Here is a 16,579-nt window from a genome sequence, read left to right on the forward strand (position 1 = left end):
ATGCAAGCCTGTTTGCTGGCTTATAAAAACTCCTGCACTAATAAATTAACCTGAAAGGTACCACAGGACTCCACTGTGACCTACTGCTTCACATCTTCCAAGTGCATGTATTTCCCCTGCTTTTATTTATATCAATAATACTGAAAATAAATAAAATAGAGGCCTTTGTCTGAGCCATTCAGACTTTGAGATCAGAGCAGCACACACATTTGGGAGACTTAGTGTGGATAATTCCAGGGTACGTTTCCAAGGAGGATTCTGTGAGGCATTTACATTTCAGTCCTTGGAATTATTACTCTTCCCTACCTTTGCTCTTGCAGCTCTGTTTTTCATCAGCAGGCCACTACACAGTATAGTAAATGTCTGTTGCTCTAGCAGGAAAACCTAAAAATAACATTGCTTCAACGAACATTTTATCTGAATACAACAAGAAAAGTTCAATGAAGTTTAGAGTTGCCATATATCTGGATTTTCTTGGAGATATACGAAATACTGCCGTCGGCAGCAGTGTCCAGGCGGAAATTGGGTAAATGTCCAGGAAAATCCGGATGTTTGGTGGCAGCCCAAAAAGCTCAACAACTTTGGTCAAACAGCAACGAAAGCTCAACAACTTTTCTGTCCAGATTTTCACTGTTTGAAATATGGCAGTCCTGATGTAGTTAGGCTTCTGATCCTGCACCCATATATGCACAGACTAAGTGACAGAAAGGGGCCACAAAGTTAACAAAGTCTACCCACTCCTACTCCAGAGCAGAATTCACTATAATTTGGAATTGTTCACACCAGCTCATTCACCTAGGGCCAGGAGGAGGAAGAGCAACTACTGTTGATCATCCTCGCCCAAGTGAGACCATACAACAGAAACCGCTCTCCACCCTGGGGCAGGAGACCAATTTTTCCTGCGGAGGAGAAGCCGGCAAAATGCCATATATGTGGCCAGGAAATAATATGTTTAAAGTGATGTAAGTACTGTAGGGCTCCAGGGGAAGCCAACACACATTTCCTTATTAGGCCCTGCATAACTAGGACAGTGGTTTTCAAACTTTCCGCCTTGACTTTCCATATCAAAAGACTACTGTAGAATTCAGCCAGGTCATCATGGAAACCCTGTGTGTTGTAGAGGATAGTATAGGGTGCGCACACACACATGCTGAGCACTAGCGGGACCCTTTTGGTTCAGACGATGCCACTCCTCCCAAATTCAGCTTTGGGGTAGGGGCTGGGGAGTTGGGAGCGATGGGAAAGCTGCATTTCGGAAGATAGGAATCTGCTTTCTACCAAGTCAGACTCTCCAGCCACCTAGCACAATCCACTACACTGACTAGCACCAGCTCTTTGCAAGAGGCTCTTCCCCCATCACCCACTGCCTGATATTTTCCGGGACAGCAGCAAGGAACCTTTGGTCCTCCAGATGTTGCTGCACTACAAATCCCATCAGCCCCAGAAAGCTGGCCAATGGCCAGGGTTGCTGGGCATTGTAGTTCAGCAGCATCTGGAGGGCCAACGGTTCCCCATGCCTGCTTTTGGAGAAGGTCCAAGGACTGAACCTGGGACTCTTGCCTGCACAGCATGTTCTGTATCACCTACTGAACTCTATGGCCTTTTCACTTTCAGGTAAATTTGTCTGTTGGTACTGATCTCATGGAGGAAGCTTCTGGACAGCTTCTTGAGAAGTTTTGCTAGAAAATCTCTGAACCAGAGGTTATGAATTAACCAAATGACAGTGGAAGGCAGGGATTGGAATTTCTGTCTTGCTGTATGTATATTTAAAGTATCCTGAACTGGAAAGGAATATTACCTGCTAGGCAGAAATAGAAGGGATCTGAGTAGGGGAGAGGCCCTATACTGTAATCATGTAGCAACTTCCTCTCAATTCCAGTCTACACTGTTAAAGCTATTACCTTACTGTGAGATACAAATTACTTTGGGTCTTCAGAGTTGTAGAGGCAAATTTCATTACGAGCAACAGATAAAATCTGATAAATCTTTGAAGCATTTTACATACTATTGACAAAAGAAGAAACAAGTCTGAAGCAAAGGTGACATAGATACGGTGCTTTTTTAAAAAATGAAATAACAAATGTTTTGGTTTTGAACACTGTTCCTTGGCAAGGAAATAACTGGGCAACTTTTTAAGCTGCAACCTCTCTTGGGTTCAGTTCTTTGGCCCTGCAGACAACGTGTGCACTGTTACTTCACTTCAGCTCTGTGGGGTAGAAGATAAGCTTGACTGAGAAATCAGTGGAAGATAGAACTAGGATCTTTATGACAACTTGATTGGGTTATTTCTGAAGCTGCCATTCTGACTTTTTCTAGAAAATGGCTAGCCGCCCTTCTCTGGATCAAAAACCCATCTCCCCAGTCACACAACTGCTTGTTGAACACCAGGTACCTCTTTGAGAGAAGATAGCTTAAAGCCTTCAGTCCCCTGCATGCTTGAGGATGTTTGCATGGATAGATGGCTTGACATACTCCACTCAGCTTTTATTAATGGGATCACTATGACCTTACTTGGCAAGGAAAACATTTGGTGACTGTAGCTTCCACTTTTGAAAAGCAGTATTGTGGATGAAAAAAACCCCCTCTGGAACCTCCTAGAACAGCTATTCAAGATCACTTGAATTAGGTGGTTTATTATTACATTGTAACATCACATAGGAGGGCTAGGAATGGAGAAAACACAGAATAGAGATCTTTTGAAACAGCTTATTAAAAATTAGAACCAAGCTGGTTCAGGATTTCAGGCTTAGTTCCAATAAAGACTATTGGGTTCAGGTTGGAAAATTGCTGCTAAACTTCAGTTTAACTTGTGAGTCATCAACATAATACGAATGCCCAAGATTTTGTGACCATTTCCATATGTTAAGTTGGAAGCCAACAACAGAGTAAAACAGCAAAATTCAATCCCGTCTCCGACACTCAAGTCAAAATGTGCAAGTCAAAATCCAGATTTGTCAGCCAAATTCCACCAGTTAGTCACAAGCAGAAGTGTTTCTCAGATTATTAGATGAAGCCCACTAGTAATAACTCATATTTAATTTCTTAAAACACAAAATAGCAGTCAATATCAGGAGCTGTAAGTTTGGCTCATGCCATCCATGGTGAGTCAGGTATATGACTGGTTTTCAAGCCTTTTACCAGACTCTCAATGTGTGTGTTTCTGTACATGCACATAACAGATTAATCTTTACCAACGAAGTGCCATTCAAAACCCGCAGTGTAATTGCAGATGAATTCAACGACAGGAACAAAGTAATAATAGAAGACTTTGGTGTTTAGGTTCTAATGTGGCCCGTGACTCTACTATACGTAGGCCAGGGGCCTTCTTGTGACATCACAGCCGCTAAGCCAATGGCAGGAAGAGGGGCTGCCCTGTCTTCAGAGCACCTCTGTTAAAGACATCAACAGGCGGGGCAAGCAGAAGTCAAGGCAAAGTTGTAGCAGGTTAAGGGATGAGGAAAGACAGCAGGACAATAAGGAAAATGAAACAACTTTTACAGCTCACTGAACAGAACAGTCCTTTAGGACAGTGGGCTCTAGGTCAGGAATCAGAGACTGCATTTTATAAGGAGGGCCATGGGATTGTGACCAAGTCCCAGTGAGGTCCTTCTTAAATTCTCTTGTCCTCGATGCTTTTATAGATGCGGTATCATTTTAAATCACCCCTCTGTATCTAGGTAGAACTATTATTTTTTATTTTTTTTAAATGGCAGCTAGGATATTCAGGCCTCCAGTTGCACATTAGAACTTTAGTCTGGTTTGATATATGAGCTTAGATCAGGGGTCAGCAAACTTTTTCATCAGGGGGCCAGTCCACTGTCCCTTAGACCTTGTGGGGGGCCGCACTATATTTTGAAAAATATAAATACCCTGCAAGCCAGTCCTGCAGCTGCCTCCGGACCTGGAGGAACGTGTTCTGCACGCGCTCAGGAGCATGTTTCGGTGCCCCCCGTTCACCGGCCTTGTTGACGAGCAGCAGCCGCTCCATCAGCCCATCCCTGCAGAGCTCCCAGGTGGCGTGCACCATGTGCTGCGGCCCATGCATGTGGAGCGCTGGGCAGGTGGCGCGCAGCTCACCCTCCAGCTGTTCCGGCGCGGCCGCCGAGCGCACCACCAGCAGGTGTGCTGAGCCGGGCACCAGGCACGGGGCCAGCAGGCACGCCAAGCTCTGGCTGAAGCCCACAATGCGCCCAATGCGCCCGTCATGATGCCCATGGTGCAGCCCAGACCTGCTGCCCACCCGCCAGCCTCTCCGTCCATGGCTGCACCGGGTTTACCTCAGCATGTGGGTGGCGAGGCTTCGGATTGGCTGCAGGAACTTCTTGCAGCCAATCCGCAGCTGTGCCAGCGTCGGGGAAGTCAGTCCCAGTGTGGTGAGGCATCTGCGGCTTCTTTTCAAGGAAACGCCATGCTGTACCAGTTTTGCTCAGCACAGGGCCTGACCAAACGGGCGGCAGTTCCGCGGGCTGGATTTATGAGCCTGGTGGGCCGTATCCGGGCCCCGGACTGAAGTTTGCTGACCCCTGGCTTAGACCAACAGAAAACAGCCTTTGCTGAAGGGTTTCCAAATTCTCCCAAGGGGCTTTCTCTGCTTTGTAACAATTAGAGAAGTAATATTGGGTTAAACCTCATCTGAAAAATGGTTTTTGCAGAAATGGGGACTCAAAGCTGACCACCTTATGGAAAAGTAAGAGACAATACTAATATTACAAACGTAGTCCGGAAAGCCCATTTCAAGATCTGACCCCCTTTTCCCACTATTTAATTTTCCCCACCACAATTTAATTTTCCCCATCCCACAGATTTAAAGCTTTCTCATGTTACGTATGTTACATCATAGGGCATTTGTAAATGTAAAATTATGCAACAATCCCCTCTCTACCTGTAAAGCCTTGTACCAACTCACTCTACAGTTTGAGCAACTAAAATCTTCTCTTAGCTACCTACAAGAAGGTTCAAGCTTGAGTAGTAAATCTATGTGGATAGAAATCTAACAGATGTTGTATGTCTATACTATCTAGTAACTTAGATCCCAAGCTATTTGCCATGCACACACACAAGTCCCATTGAATTTGCTCCCAGGTAGAGAGGATTGTCGGCTTAATTATTTTCCCTCACTGGCTTGATTCAGGCATCTTAGGATACTTCGGTGGAAGAACAAAACAAAGCTAACAAATGACTAGTAAGTAAATACATAAATAAGGTAATAAAGTAAATAGAGCAAATTAACATTGTTTTAATATAGAACCTCAATACCATTCTACACCTCACCCAGGTAAGATGTTCCTCGTGTGCTCACACAGGGTGGCCAACTTTTGATATCATGGCTTTACTAATTAGGCCAGGAAAATACTGGCCAACTGGTACCAATAACTACATGGTGAACAGCATGAATATTTAAAGGGGAGATGCACATTTGCAAATAAATATGTAGAGACATATGGCCAAGCACAGCCCCCTGGTATATGGATTTATTTTTCATCCTCCAGTGACCTGGTTGTGCCAGCGTTTGCAGGGTTGTTCACCTCTTGCACTGAATGTGCTTACATGTTGTCTATAAAGGTAAAGGTAAAGGTAAAGTTACCCCTGCCCGAACGGGCCAGTCGTGTCCGACTCTGGGGTTGCGCGCCCATCTCGCTTAAGAGGCCGGGAGCCAGCGCTGTCCGAAGACACTTCCGGGTCACGTGGCCAGCGTGACAAGCTGCATCTGGCGAGCCAGCACAGCACACGGAAATGCTGTTTACCTTCCCGCTAGTAAGCGGTCCCTATTTATCTACTTGCACCCGGGGGTGCTTTCGAACTGCTAGGTTGGCAGGCGCTGGGACTGAGCAACAGGAGCGCACCCCGCCGCGGGGATTCGAACCGCTGACCTGACGATCGGCAAGTCCTAGGCGCTGAGGTTTTACCCACAGCGACTGTACTCATGTTGGTTTTTAAAATACATTGCTATTTTGCAGATACACCAAAACATATCCATGAGCGAGGGTTCAGGAGCCTTCTGTATTTTACATCAGGATGCTTCAAAATTCAAAATCTAGAACCTTGTGGACATTTAAGTGTGAATCTTATGATCTGATCTTTCCTTAAAAACTTCCTCAGAGAACACTCAACTTCTTCCAGACCAAGCACACAGATTAAGAGGTACACAGTACATATCCTTCTCTTGTGATACGGGGACCCCAAACATAAATTAATCTAAATCAAAAATATTTTGCCCACCTCATGGTTTGTGGATATACACAAATAAATTGTCTGCAGAGTATCAGAACATCCAAAAGCTGCCGTTGGCTCAAGTAGCAATTTTCTGGTTTTAATCAATCCATGAATGAGGAAGAGGGTGGTATGGATTTAGGAAATTGGACTCTAGGGAGATGTTTAAAGGCCCCAAATATGGAGATTACAAATTAAGCTCAGCAGATGGTACTTTTCCTCCAAGAGGGAGGAAGCAATTTGTAGCCACAAACATTGCCCAAATTTGAGGCTTTAAGTTAAACGGTGGCAACATACACCACCAATGCTTGCTTTTGAAGGGTGTTGGTTGGGGTGGGGGGAGCTGGGGCAATAGAAAGCACAGTTTAAATGCTGCTGAAGAGAGAGAAATTAATATTTTCACAAACAGAAGTACAAAGATTTTAAAAAATCAAAGGAAATTAATTTGCTATTAATTTCAACTATTTGTGCTCTATTATCTGACAGTTGTGCAACCAATGAGAGACAGTGTTTTCAAAGTAGCAAAGATGCTGGTGCATATAAAATATTGCCTTATATGGAGTCGGAAAACTGGTCAATTTAGGCCAGAGCTGGTGGTGGATCTGCTAGGCCACACACAGACATCTTTCTTCTAAAGATCCTTTTAATTGGGAGATGCCAGGGATTAAACCTGGGGCTGCTCAAGACAGTCCAAATGCATCACTGCATGACAGCTGCAGTCTTTGAGGTTTGCGTCCACCTTCTAACATTTCTTTCGGTTTCAGTTATAAAGGATATACCATCAGCATTAGCTTTTGACAGAATGTACACAAAGTATACCTCATTTCCTAAGAGAAGCTTGCAAACCAACCTGCAGAAGACACTTCGTTAATTCCATTTCTTACAAAGTCTCTTTAGTTGGCTTTCATATACATACGCTAAGGAAGTGACATGTTTAACACTCTTTTACAGATCTGCGCGTATAAGCTCACATGATCTTTGCTTTCCTGATAGGCCAGCATATTTCATACTGCATTTCCTGCATTCTCTCAGTCACTTGTTAAGTCAGGGCATCTTCAATAAGTGCCCCAAAGGCTATTCCGTAAAGGGCTCCAACGAGTTGGCCTTGCTATTATGAACTTTTTGTCTTCATGAACTAGATTTACCTGATTTTTCAGCTAGCAGCATACTTCTGCTAGATTAGCACTTGCTCCTATCAGAAGCCAATACATAGAATGAAAACTTGTTTTTATTTGACAGCTTTATCCTGTATCCTCAACACTAGTGTTCCCAGGGCAGCTTAGAATTAGAGATCTTTCCCCCATCCTCCAGGTATCTACAGTACTCATTTTCCCGAGCCTTTTCCGATTTTTCCAACATGTTTTGAAAATTGAGTCCAGAAATCAGTTTTGGCCACAGTGCCCTGAAGTTACATTTATACCAACAGGTTGTAGCATGTGAGCCAGAAGGAACTGGATATAGTTCAGATATTATCATAGAACCTTGGAGTTGGAAGGGATCCAAGGGTCATCTAGTCTAACCCCCTGCAGTGCAGGAATCTCAGCTAAAGCATCCATGACAGATGGCCATCCAACCTGTTTAAAACCCTCCAAGGAAGGAGAGTCTACCACTTCTCATTGTGTGGATATTCATATAGTTTGAAGAGTACCTATATTTAGTAATATTAAGAAAGTATAAGGCCAGATATAGATGCTATAGCCTGTTAAAAATAAATGTCTGGTTGTTTTAAAATTTTTTTTGGGATAGTCCCTTACAACAGCCCTGAGATCTACAGGTATAGGGTGGTCTACAAATAGAATTAATAAGAACAGCCAACTTAAATGCCCTTGATACACCTGTACCTTGCATACAAAACAAGAAATGTATGTGTTACTTTTACATTAAATTATGATAAAAACTTACTCTTGTTTAGGAAAGGATTACGTTGTATCTCAGGTAGGAGCAATGCAAGAAGCCCGTAAAATTAAAAAGCTGACAGGGAAAGGCATTGGAGAAAATAAAGCACTAATTGGGCATGAGAGGAAAATGTAACAAATTGTGAATGCAAAAGAACGCCAGAAGATTGGGATAAATATCAGTATTTGGGAGGTGGCTGTGCCTTACAAATTTGCTTAGCCAGATGTACCCAATGTGCTAGGTAAGAGTGCAAAACTAATAGCAAAACACATGATTCCTGGAAGATGGCGTTGGGAGTTTGAATCACGCGGCTATTGCAATGGAATTCTATCTCAATGTTTTTTTGCTCAGTTTTTGTTATTCTGCTCTACAAGGAAATAAAGTTTCACGCCTTGGTTATCTCATAAACTTATCTTGAAACTCAATTACCATCTTGAAGTGCAACAATATCACTATCTTTTACAAATTACCAATGAGCTTACAGCCCAAAATGTCATTACAATGTTCCATCTAAGACAAAACAAGCTTAAGGGCTTCAATTATAGTAATGGGTCCTTAGACCTAGAATTGTGTGGTGGTCCTGGAAACACTCCTCTATTTGATATAAGCAGGGCTGTTTATATGCTGCAATATACTCTTGGCATGCAGAAAATGGTAGACAATGCAGAATTTAGCATAATTTTTAAAGAAAACTTCCTAGTCCTCATGACTTTTAAGGTATGCTTGAAAATGTAGGGGTAATGCTTGCTAAAATCTTAAAGCAGTATTTCCAAGGGTTGAGAATAGGGCTTCAAGTACCCAGTTTAGTTCAATGTCCACCTCCCATGTCTAGCTAAGTTGGCATAATTATTTATTTTTTTAAAACCTACAAAGCTATGCAGAATGAACAAGGTTGTGCAAGTTAAGAGAATTCAGTTTTTCTGGACACAGAATTTGGATTGCCTGAGTACAAAATTTTAATAGCATGGGATACACAAGTCCCTATATATAGGGAGGATAAATTACCCACTGGGTTCTCTCATTCAGACTGGAGTTGCCCTTGGATTTGAGCTCACATTGCAATCAATATGCAGACCCGCATGTTTTTTCTTGAAATTTTTATTCCAAAATCCACCCCATGAAACAAGGTCTCCCTTCAGAGGCTGGTATCTTGTCTTCCCCCTTTCACTTGTCTCTCATTCCTGTGGTAATATGTTTGAGGAAAGATTCTCTAAAACCATTATTGGCAAATGATTAGAAAATGAAAAAATCCCAACTAGCTCCCCTCCCTTTAGCCCCAAATATCCCCCAACCCTAAACATGTCAACCGAGAGAGCGCAAGACTTGGTTTCTTTTACCCTTAATGTTTACATTTAATTTTAAAGCACAACATTGGAGATTGACTCTAAGTTAGCAACAAAAAATATATATTTACAATTTCTTCAAAAAAACAAAAGAACACAAAAGAACAACCAAACCCTTTTAGACAATAGTGACTTTCTTTAGGGAGATTTATTTAGGGAGCATGTTTTTGTTTTAAATCACTAAGTGATTTCATATATAATTTCTCTTTCCTTTATGTCATCACTTGCCCTCTGAGGTGGGGGCCAGTTTAGGCATTGAAGTATCACAATTTGCTTTGAAGTTTAAGCCACAGTCATTTGAGGGCCACATTTGAGAAGGCTGTAGGACAGCGAAGCCAATACCCCACCCGATCAGTCTGCTACTTGTTTTATCCCTCTTGCCGCAGGACGAGATTCTTCCCAGACTAATGCTCCTGACATGCCAACTTGCTGCATTTCAGCACTTCTCCGGCTGACCAATGCATATGGAGAGTTGTGAAGGTGCTCCCACTTTGGAAAAACAAAACAAAACACAAAATATCCAGAGCCTAGAGATCTCCGTGGGAGTTATCTGGGCTGATGCACTTGAACCTCCTATTTATGGCTATTCTCACCTTCCTCTTTTGAAAGAAAACAAAAGCAAGAGATTGATTCTACAATATTTTTTTTTCCACAGGAGCCAACACAACAAGGCAGAAGGTTTCCACTTCTAGGAGATCAGTGGGCGTTTTCTGTAGAAAAATTCAATTTGCAGCAAAGCTCCTGTGTACTGAGGCACTCTGGAACTCATCACACTAGCATTGTCCTCTCGGCAAAGAAGCCTGCTCCTCATGTGGAAGTGAGGGGGAACCTCTGGGATTCAGTAGATCTAGATATTTATCCCCCACCCCCATCAGTGCAGGGGAAGCTGCTCTTCCCTGAGGCTCAGGTGCCGCAGCATTCAATGCAATCGGGCTGGGCAATTGAGAGAGCTATGGGGTGGATTCCTCCCCCTCCCTTATTGCTTCAGAAGCAGCGAGGGTGGATTGGGCTTTCCTCCAGATTCCTCCTTTCCCTTGCTGCGCAGACACTGGAGAGCTCTTTTTTGCCATGCGAGGCTCAGAGGGGGAGGCGGGGTGAAGGGCAGTCTAATTTGTGCTATCGCTATGGGGAAGAGAGCAGAGTGCAAAGTGTGCATTCAAACCCTGACAAGCTCAGACAGCTGGAAGGAGCATCCAGTCACTCGGGCAGGGGGAAATAAAATAGGGTTCCAAAATATTACCTTTCTTTCTAAAGTGCAAAAAGCTCTCTGCTGCCCAAGAGAGAAGTTCTTTGGACCGGCCATTCATTGCAAAGAAAGAGAGGCAGCTAATGGGGCATTGACCCGTCTCCCAGCTCAAGAGCCAACAGCTATGCACCTCAAGATGGAGGCATTTCTTCGTCGGCCAGCATCTCCCAAGAATGCTCCTTTCCACAGACTATGGGACAGAGACCACTTCCGCTGGTGTAAGAAATCCCACTAGGTGCCTCCCAAGCCTCCAAGCTCTGTTGCAGCTTTCCCTCTACAAGCGCCGCCATCTTTTCAGAGGATGAGCATGCTCGCTTAACTCCCCTTCTTGGGAAAGTTGACGGCAAGAACATGGTTCCCTCCGTATGAACACTTAGCCACCCCCGCTCTAGTCTCATGTTGGAAGGTGCCTGCAGGCTGACCTGGGGGCACATGGAGAGTCCCTTACCAGACAAGAGGCACTGCTGCTGTAGACATTACACTACTGCTCTGCGTAATCAGCCCAGAGCAGTTGCTGCCCGTTCAGCTGCTGAAGGGCAAGGAAAGAAAGCTTAGCAGAGTGTGGAAGGGCAGGAGAAGTGACTCCCAAGCCCAATGACGTATTAAGAAATTGCATACCAAGACAGCAGGGAAACAGGGTGCAAAAGTGCACCTGTTCTACACCATCCAGGTCTGATCCTCCCCCCACAATCTGATGGGTAAGTATAGTTGTTTCTTGTGGGATATAATGGTAGAGGGGGAAGAGTTGAGAAGAAAGGAAAGGGGCACGTCCCCCTTGAAAATGCTGCTACAAAACATCAAGTTAGAGCATGTAGCTGATGAGCAAGCACCCCACAAGAGCACCCGTCCAGCAATCTCGCCACTTCCTCAAATGCCTGGTGAGATTTTCTGGTCTGCAGAAGTCCCAAGGAGAGGAGGGACATTACAGTCACAGTCAGACAGGCATCTTCCCTGCCTGTGGATGTGGGGGAAATGGGGGAGGGGAGGAAAGGGTCTGCTCTCCAAGAGGGGTTTGTCTGGGATCTTTCCTTCTCTTCAGTCTGTGTGTGGCAAATCTCTAGCTGATTTTCTGGATCAGCTTTTCATCAGACAGGCAATAGAGGCTGTTGATTGACAGGTCTGAGATGAAGTGCTCACAGGCCTTGCGGGTGATCTGCTTGCAACCACGCAGGTCTATCAGGGTGACGTTAGAGATGCGCCGCAGGTACAGCAGGGACTGGTCTGTGAGCTTATTGCAGCCTGTGGAGAAGATGGCAAGTGCCATTATTTGCATAATGCCTAGCGCCACAAAGGTGTTCAGAGAACAAATGCACTGGTATAAACACTCAGAAAATACAAAGTGTCCAGACTCTTACATTACACAAATGATTCTTCTGGTTTGCAAGTGTGATTCTTCTATTCAAACTCTGACTTAAGAGCACTTGCTTGTTTGAATACCAACACACCTCAACCTGATAAGCCTCGCAACTTTTGACAGCTTAATATGAACAAGTCTGACTTTTGTATTGACAAGACACACATAGGCAGCCACTCTTTGTGAATCAGGCAACAATGAACCATTAGACCCTTAGTAGCAGTTTCTTATGCTAGAGGGAGACAGAAAAGCTGGAACATGATTATTTCCCTTAAGGCTCATTTTCCATCTGGCATGATCTGTCAGCCTGTATTGCATATTGAGGTGGTATGTGTTTCTGCTACATAGGGATACTAGCTTCAAATATGTCACTACAAATACTTTTAAAGAAGACAGTATTGTAGTATATCCAGATCTGAATACTTGAAGATTAAGTGCAGCCTCAGATTACTATTTTGTTAACCCCACAAACAATGAGGGCTGCGGGGCGGGGAAGGCCTGTAAAAAAAGGGAAATAACACCTGCCTCATTATGAGGCTCCTGGGACTAAATCCTTCATTTATCCCTCTGGTCTGGAGCAAAAACTTCTTGGATAAATTTAGATGTATTTTCTCTTTCTTCCAGCAAGAGAGAAACCTTGGTGAGGCAAGAGGGAATACAGCCTTTACATTAGGGGTAAACTTGTAAGGTGGGCGGAATTGCCCACCTGTCAAAATCCCTTGTGCAGCTGTGCCCAATAGCCAGCTGGCTGTTGGGTGGGGTGGTGGGGTGAGGACCTCTGCACCAAGAGCTTTGCAAGCCCCTCACAGTGATGGAACAGACAGGCAGACAGCTGCCTGCTGGATCACTGCACAGGGCTTCCAAAGCTCCAGTTGAGGGGTGGTCGAGTCAAAGCCCACTTTCCCTTGCAAATGCACAATTGGGAGCACACCCTGGCAGCCACATCTTTACCTGCTTCACAGCTGAACTGCTGGTGGATCAAATGCGGCCAACAGATCAGAGGTTCCCCACCCATTTTACATGGTCCACAGCCCTTAGCATGTCGGGGGAAACGATCAAAGATGCACAAACCTGCCATGTTGATTTCAGTGAGCGAGTTTCGCGTGGAAGACCCCACAGCTGTTAATAGGTTGGTTGACTGGTCCGTAAGGTGATTGCAGTGACTAAGATCAAGTCGTGAGAGCAGAGGCATGTGGCGAATGATGAGCCGGAGTGTGGCATCAGTTATGTCCAGCCCAGCCAACCGGAAGTCTATCATGTTACGGAGTTTGCTGCGATTGTCTTGGCCTGTAGGAAGATATGCAAGTAAGTCGGAAGGCACAGTCTCTTGTTTCTCTAGAGCATGCAAGTAGAAATTTCACCCTCTGGTCTGAATTTTTCCCTTTTAAGACCTGCATTGCATCCAACTCTTGTCAGCTTTCTCCCTTCCCCACCTGACTAGCAAGCACAACATACTGGTATATCCAGAAGGCAAAACATACTGGGCTTATCTGATGGAGGTGTGAGCAAGTCCCGAATCTGAGGGTCCTTGATTCCTACTGCCCACCGAAGATCAAGTGTCCTGAGAAGGGGGCAGGTGGAGGTACTGAGAGCAGACACTGCTGACCAGGAGCAGCCTGCCAAGATGAGGTCTTTGAGGCCTGTAGCACAGCAAAAGATGGAAAATATTAGTGCCTTCTACTTCAGAACAGTTATGTTTCATGCAGTTAACAGCATGGAACTAGCCCCAATCCATCAGAGAGTAAAACAAAACCAATGATCTATTTTGAGCCCTCATTTCAGGTTAAGTAGGAGTGACTTCTCCACCCTAAGTTTAAGAGATGCATTTGGCCCCCAAGCCAATTTTTGAGGCTCGTCAAGACTCCACTGCAGAGCTTTCCAAACTTTTCATGTTCGTGACAAACTTTTTAGACATGCATCATTTTGTGACACAGTAATTCAGTTTTACTAGCAAACCTGAGGTTAAACTAACCCCTTTCCTGCCCTGGGAGAAGCGCGGGGAGCGTTCGCACGACACACCGACACACTAACGTGTTGCAACACAGTTTGGAAAGCTCTGTTTTACTGATTCTGCTGGCAGCGGGAAAAATAAATTTAAAGAGTAGACACAGCACTGGGGGGTGGGGGGGTGTCCATTGCTATTACAAGGATGCAAGTTGTTCCCACCTCAGTCATCATATCAATCAACTGATGAACTGAGAGGAGTGATAACCCCCTTCCTCAGCTGACCTGCACAGGTTAGCTGAGAGGGCACTGTGGTTTCTCCTGTGTGTGGCAAGTATGTGGGTAACTATACCCCACTGCTGGCAAGTGGACCCAGGAGAGTATAAGTATGTACTATTTGCTTTTCCAGGGAACCTGCATAAAAGTCTGTTTCGATAAAACACGGATGTCCAACCAGTAGATCGTGATCTACCGGTAGATCCCTGGCTGATCCTGGTAGATCGTGGGATCCTTATCACGTACAAAAAGTTACAGGGAAAAAGCAAAAAAAATCTGTGCAATCCTCCCCCCGAAAAGCTCAACAACTCTGGGCAATCCACCAACCTCACACACGCTCCTCCTCCCTCCAATGACAATGGGTAGATCACTGCCAGTTTTTTTATACTGGGAGTAGATCACAGTTTCTTGGGAGTTGGATATGCCTGCAATAGAACTAATCTGTGCATTGAAAAGCACACAGAGCTGGAAGTTGAAGTGGGAGTCACTCTGCCATCTTCTGTCTTTATGCACTTTTCTGGGGGGGTGTAGCCACTTTCACTACCAGTAAGCTGGGGTTCAGGTAGTGGGTGCCAGGGGGAAACTTCAAGGGTACCACTGCACTCACAGGCACCACAAAGTTGACCTGTATAGTGGAATGTTCAGTTTAACTCAATAATGTTGAAACTAAAGCAAATAGTGAAGAAGTACCCACCCAGCTGCCTAAAACACAAACCTGGTAGTCTGTTGATGAGCCAGGTGAGCTGTTTTCTGGAAATATTGGTCCAGCTGAGGTCAAGGCTGACTGGCTGCCTCCTGATTATGCCACCCAGTGCCAGAGGTGTGATGGACTTGTACCTGCTTAAGTCAATCTTCGTCCACAATCTCCTGTCACCACACCTAATTGAAACACACTGTATTAGACTAGAAATACACCTTTCCACAAACTCTTTATACTTATTGGTTTTTGACCAATTATTTGTGACAGGATCTTTTACTGAGCAGTAGTGCTTATGTCTTTTGAAACCAAGGAGAACAGAAAAGCCCCCCCCCCCCAGTCTGTGATGGGTAGGTAACCCCAATTCTTTTCTCTTGGACTTAGTCAACTCCCCTCAGCCCTTCAACAGATGTATCTGGTACAATATTGTGTTTCCTTTGAGACACTTAAATTTATTCTTTCCACAGGGATAATAGAAATATGGTTCTTGAAGATCACTGAAAAATACCTAAGGTAACTGACTATGAAGGCTACTGCTAGACACACCTTCAAGTCTATTCTTTTCCATCTATGAAGCTTTATAGAACCAAAGAACACTTTAACTGCTAGAAAACTACACATTATATATCTAACAAAGAAAATCGGAATTAAGGTAGTAGGATGGATATATGTTCACCTTCCTAACATCATCATCCTAGATATTCTCTGTGTAAACATATTCAAGGCAGAGGTAACCCGCAAAATCTTATTTGGGAAATGAAAAAACTTGTAAGACACTTTAAAGCTAATTCATTATTCGCAGTCGTAAACGAAAATCGGGTGGAAAAGAAAACTTTTGTTGATAATAAAAAAACTTACAATATTTTCTAATTGATCCAAGACAAAAATTATTGCATTCCTTTGTGACCGAGAATTTATATTAAGGGATTCTACATCATCACCTTTAAAAAAATGTGTGCTTTTGAGAAGTTGTTGATGAATGAAGAAAGTAATGTCTTTCTGATATGTATGTTTCTCTGACTCTCCCACTGCTGGTCGGAAAACTCATGGGGTAAGACTGTCTTGCTGTAGGGGTAAGCAATGCCCAATGTCCTTGGAGTCCTAAGCTTCTAATTTTGAAACACCTGAGATGCTATCCTATTTATTACATTTATACCTCACCCTTCCTCCCAAACGATCCCAGGGTAGCAACATTATTTCATACCTTGAACTCTGAGGGGCTCAACTACTGATTTAAATATCTACTCCTCATAGTAGTAGGGCTCTTGCTTACCCTTGAGGGCTGGAATACTCCTCCTACGTTAAGTTATATCCAGGTATGACATTTGCATATTAATATTGGGGGGAAAATTATAATCTGGCTGGTAAAAGGCTTCCTGAATTATGAGGTTGCCATCTAAGTTTTTCTGTATCAGATTTAGGATGCCTCTGGTCTATCAGCAGAATATCCTTGAAGTTTTCAGCTTTGATTCTGTGTTCATTGCAGGTAACATGTCTTTTCTAATACAATTAATTGGCTTGAGACAGGATACTATGCCGATAACTCATAAGGCTAAGAGTTACATTTGTGTATATTGGCTGACTGAGAATAGCTATATCTTTGCTCTACCTCT

The 16,579-nt window shown here is 44.0% G+C and overlaps 1 protein-coding gene and 2 long non-coding RNA genes across 8 annotated transcripts in view; 2 read left to right on the forward strand and 1 right to left on the reverse strand.

The window, feature by feature from the left end:
• Positions 1-210: 210 nt before the first annotated feature.
• Positions 211-9,541, forward strand: LOC310746065. 2 transcript variants are annotated; one of them, XR_014540479.1, is made up of 4 exons: positions 211-1,614; positions 5,132-5,182; positions 5,958-6,141; positions 7,450-9,541. It is a non-coding gene; the product is annotated as an uncharacterized lncRNA (long non-coding RNA). The 2 variants fall into 2 exon arrangements; XR_014540480.1 differs by lacking the exon at positions 5,132-5,182.
• The window catches only part of KDM2A (lysine demethylase 2A), a 54,727-nt gene continuing 47,186 nt past the window's right edge, over positions 9,039-16,579 (reverse strand). For all 5 annotated transcript variants that reach the window (XM_083618623.1, XM_083618625.1, XM_083618624.1 and 2 more), the window contains exons 19-22: positions 14,985-15,148; positions 13,531-13,689; positions 13,121-13,336; positions 9,039-11,934 (exon numbers count right to left, since the gene is read on the reverse strand). In XM_083618623.1, coding sequence (XP_083474749.1) covers positions 11,753-11,934; positions 13,121-13,336; positions 13,531-13,689; positions 14,985-15,148 — 721 coding nt within the window. In that variant the 3' untranslated portion in view covers positions 9,039-11,752. The remainder of the gene's footprint in view (positions 11,935-13,120; positions 13,337-13,530; positions 13,690-14,984; positions 15,149-16,579) is intronic.
• Positions 13,263-15,971, forward strand: LOC310746120. Its single transcript, XR_014540491.1, has 2 exons — positions 13,263-13,354; positions 15,434-15,971. It is a non-coding gene; the product is annotated as an uncharacterized lncRNA (long non-coding RNA).

Source organism: Podarcis filfolensis (assembly GCF_964270895.1).
Source record: "Podarcis filfolensis genome assembly, chromosome: 1".
In the NCBI taxonomy this organism is placed as follows: Eukaryota; Metazoa; Chordata; class Lepidosauria; order Squamata; family Lacertidae; genus Podarcis; species Podarcis filfolensis.